Below are 4,646 nucleotides of genomic sequence, written 5' to 3' on the forward strand. Positions count from 1 at the left end.
GCAACGCCCCTTTTTCCGCGCGGGGTCGGTGCGGTGCGGTGCGGTGCGGCGTGAGCGAGAGCAGGACCACCGGTAAGGATGCGTTCCGGCCCCGGTCTGAAGGTCCTTTCGCACGCGAGGCTTCACCAATGGCGACGACTGTACGCGCGTTGAGTGCGCGCAAACACGGCCGTGTGTGCGACAGAGACGGGACGGGAGGTCGGGAGAAGGTCCTGGTTGGGTTTTGGGTGGCGGTGCGCATAAAACGATCGGTTACCGCCCGAAATTAGAGCAATCGAGAGCGAACTTCCGACCACGACAGGCGCGCGCTCTGGCCAAGTGAATCTCAGGAGCTTGGAGGATCTTCGCGGTGGTCCACTAACTACTACCGCGTGGTGTCTGTCTGTGTGTGTGTGTGTGTGTGTGTGTGTGCAAGTGCCCAAAACTGTGTCGGTCGGTGCCTGGGGCTCTGTGCTCCACCTTCAGTGCGTTCTCCACTTTCGGTGGTGTCGGAAGTGTCCACCACGTCGCCAACTGTCAAACGCCGATCAACTGACCAAGTCAACGTCAACATCAAGCAACCCGGAACAACCGCGGCACGGCAAGCATGATGTTCGGTACGTTACCGCAACCGGAGCGCGGCGGTCAGGAGCTGCAGTCGCCCGTCAGCTCGCCCGAGCTGATCGATCCACGTTACAACCACATGCGCCACATTGCTGCCTCCTCAAGTAAGTTGCGTGGAACCCCCCGAACCCGCCGAAGTGACCGACCAAGAAAGAGCAGCCATTCTCTGGGTTCTCTCCGAAGGACCCTTTTTTTAAAGGGCGTTTCCGGGCCCGCAAATGAGCAGCCCCCGGAAGTCTATTGTGACTTCCCCCCGCCCGAGAGAAAACAAGAAAACCCGGTCTTGGTCTTCCAAGGCTTCCAATCTTTCTTGGTCTTCCAAGGTCTCGCTCAAGACCCTGCCTAGCTAATAACAGTCTTGCTTTCGTTTCCTCTTCCTCCCCCCCCCCCCCCCGCCCCACCCGCCAGGTCGTATCCTGTACGATGTGCCGTGTAAGGTGTGCCGGGACCACAGCTCCGGCAAGCACTACGGGATCTACGCGTGTGACGGCTGCGCCGGGTTCTTCAAGCGCTCGATCCGCCGGAGCCGCCAGTACGTCTGCAAGTCGAAGGTGGAGGTCGCGTGCGTGGTCGACAAAACGCACCGCAACCAGTGCCGGGCGTGCCGGCTGAAGAAGTGCTTCGAGGTCGGCATGAACAAGGACGCGGTGCAGCACGAGCGCGGTCCACGCAACTCGACGCTCCGCAAGCAGATGGCGCTGTTCATCGCCAAAGACTCGCCGCTCCGGCACGACATGATGCTGACACCCGCCGGTCTCGCCGGCATCTCGCCACATCATCAGCAGTCGGCCGCTGCGGCGGCTGCGGCGGCGGCTCTCCAGTCGGCGGTGCCGCTCGGGCTCGACCTGTCACTCGGCCGGAACCCCTTCCTGACGCCACCGCCCGCACCGTACCACCCGGGGGGACATGGTGCGACAGCGGGAGGCGGGCTGCCACCGCCCGGCAGCAGCTCTGCCGCCGCCGCGTCGGCCGCTATCTTCCAGTCGGCGCTCCACGGCGTGACGCACCCGCTGGTGGCGGTGGACGCGATCCGCGAGTCGGCCGCCCAGCTGCTGTTCATGAACGTGAACTTCCTCAAGAGTCTCGCCCCGTTCGTGCAGCTCCCGATGGCGGATCAGGTGGTGCTGTTCGAGGAGTCGTGGCGCGAGTTCTTCATCCTGGCCGTCGCCCAGTACCTGGCGCCGGTCAACTTCGGCCAGCTGCTCATCGCCTACGAGTACCTGAACGGGGGCCGCGGCGAACCGGGAGCCGGCGGGACCACCATCTCCGACTTTCTGCTGAAGGAGGTCGAGATCTTCCAGGAGGTGCTCGGCCAGCTGGCGGCGCTCCGGGTCGACCCGAACGAGTACGTCTATCTGCGGGCCATCGTCCTCTACAAGACGGAGTTTGGGGACGGTGAAACGAGCATCTCGAGCCTGTCCAGCTCGGACGGTTCCGACGTGACCACGTCGACCATCCATACCCATACCCACCAGCACCACCACCAGCACCACCACCACCATCACCACATGGGCACGCCAGGAATCAGCCGCACGATCAGCGAGCTGGCCACGGTCCGGGCGCTCGAGGAGAGCGCACGGGACGCGCTGGCCACCTACATCCAGACCTGTCGGCCGGGGCCGACCAACCGGTACCGGGCGCTGCTCCAGCTCCTGCCGCTCCTGCGCAGCGTCTCCAGCTACACGATCGAGGAGCTGTTCTTCCGGCGCAACATTGGGCCCGCCCCGCTGCTGAAGCTGCTGCTCGACTTCTACCGCCAGAAGTAGTCGACGGGACGACGTGACGTCACGTGTGTCCAAGATCCCGCCGCCGATTGGGCCACTCGCGATTCACTGGATCGCACTCTAAACTGTCTGTGATTGCATCTGCGCTAGGGAGATTGTATTGTATATATTGTGTTGTATTGAGAGGAGATTGTATTGTATATAGGGATCGTGAGGGCGATCGGGAGCGGAATACGGAGGACTTCAAGCTTCCGGGGGGGAATGGGAAGGGGGGGGGGGGGGGATTAAGACCACAGAGTAGTTTAGTAGTTTAGTAGTAGAATAGAGCGCACGCCAATAGCTCGTAAGTGTCCGCGTGATCCGGAAGTGATGCGCGGCAACAATAAACGAAAAATGGATAATTACAACGAAAACCTGAAAGCTTCTGAGTTTCTTTCTGGATCCAAACGGTCTGGATCTTCATCAGTCTCCTGACTCTCCTGAGGGTCAGTGGGGTCTCGCCCGCCCAGACTGTGCTCCTGGGAGATAATCTTTTCAACCAGTCGGCCGAGTTTCAGCCTTTAGACATCGCCCCTAATGAACGTCCGCCATCTTGTCGAACGGTATTGGGGGTAACCGGCTGCTCGCGCCAACCGACTGCGCGCTTCTTTAGAAGCCATCCGTCTATTACGTCCAGCGTCACGATTGTCTACTCTAGGCGTAGTAGGATGGCGTAGATACGAGGCTCTAGAGTCCCATCGGACCCACTTCGGAGAAGATCCCGGAGCTGGGGTTCTATGGTTCATCAAAAACGCCAGCTTCCCCTCTGGTCCGGCTCCGGCACCCAGGGAACTTCCAGACAAGAACAAAGAACGCGCCCAGGAACTACACAGACACTGACTGATGGTCTGACATCCACACACACACAGCAGCACAGAGCACAGCCACAGCCAGCCAGCCAGCGTCTTTTCGTGCCGTTCTGCCATTTCTCGGTACTTGTGAAGTGAACAGGAATGCAAGTCAACGAACGAAACGGACCCGACGGAAGGGTTGCTAAGGGTAAGGTATCCCTGTCATTATCCTTGCCCCGATGGATGGCGATGGCGAGATACGCCCCGCGATGCGAGATTCGAGCGGCGTAATGTAATGCGCATGACCGCGCATCGCTCGGCGAGAGTGTTGGCGGTGGGCGGGCGGGAGAACATCAGGAAGTGCGCGCACTACGCAGGCCGACGAATCCACGGCCGGCACTCCGCTCGTTGAATAGGATCCTGGGAGCGGAGGAGCGAGACCTTTTCTCGCGTGTGTTTTCCACCAATCCACGGCCGACTTTGGCTAGCCAAGGACTTGCCATGTCGGATGCTGCGCAACAGCACACCACACAGCCAGTACAGCCAGTGTAGTCCTATTGTCTCCAAATCTTCAAATCGACTCTCGCTCTCTCTCTCTCTCTCGCTCTCTCGCTCGGTGCGGATTCATCATATTTCACCAGCATCGTCGGCTTAGGTTCCACGATGCCGGCGGTGCAGTACCTCCCCAGGACCGGGAACAAAAAAAAACCGATGCGATCCGAAACCCATTCCCAATCTCTCGGCTCGCGGCCCGGAGATCTAGAGGTGTACCACCGTCTCCTCTTTAAGACGCTACGTCCGTTCCCGCGCTCCCTGGCAAACCTCGGGTTCTGCCTTGGGTTCTGGGTCGCGTCGCGCACGCAAAGTCCCCATTGTCCGTGCAGGACAATAACTCGACGAACTCGACGAACAACGTAAAATGAACCGGCGATGGCGATGGCAACAAAAAAAAAGGAGACGATGTGTGAAGACCCAACCTAGACACGGCGGCAGCGGCGGCGGCGGCAGGAAGTCGTGGAGATAGCCGTGGAAGGCCGCCGTGCACAGCAACGTTTGGCATCCTCGAAGTCGACCGTCTCGAAGTCACGGCACCGCACCAGGCTTCTCACGACGACGCATCTCTGCCAAAATCCGCTTTGGTCCCTGAGTGGTCCCAATCCCAATCTCGAGCCCAACGACTTCCTGTCGTCGCTGTGCTTGGCCAACAACAAAACCGTTCGCACACACACACACACAGACACGCAGAGACAGGGGCGTACACAGGAGTATCTGGTTTCCAGGGGTTCTGCTGGGGTCCGGAAATCAAAGGTACTCGGCACAGGGGCCTCGGTGAGCCGGAGGGCACCAGAAATCAGCTAGTCAAAATGGCAATCAAAATGCGGTGCAAACGTGTATGGGCGCGTCCTTTTTGCGCGTCTGTGTGCGCGTCATTAAGAGACAGCGAGCGAGAGAGAGCGAGGATCTGTGAGGATTGGAAAAACGGTTGGCC

The 4,646-nt window shown here is 60.0% G+C and overlaps 1 protein-coding gene across 1 annotated transcript; it reads left to right on the forward strand.

Annotated features, from left to right (window-relative positions):
- Positions 1-586: 586 nt before the first annotated feature.
- On the forward strand, positions 587-2,369 carry LOC128269769 (protein tailless). The gene is made up of 2 exons (XM_053007176.1): positions 587-707; positions 1,012-2,369. Exons 1-2 carry the CDS (start codon positions 587-589, stop codon positions 2,367-2,369), a joined length of 1,479 nt encoding a protein of 492 aa, XP_052863136.1.
- Positions 2,370-4,646: the final 2,277 nt, after the last annotated feature.

The sequence above is a fragment of the Anopheles cruzii genome, chromosome X, assembly GCF_943734635.1.
Source record: "Anopheles cruzii chromosome X, idAnoCruzAS_RS32_06, whole genome shotgun sequence".
Classification (NCBI taxonomy): Eukaryota; Metazoa; Arthropoda; class Insecta; order Diptera; family Culicidae; genus Anopheles; species Anopheles cruzii.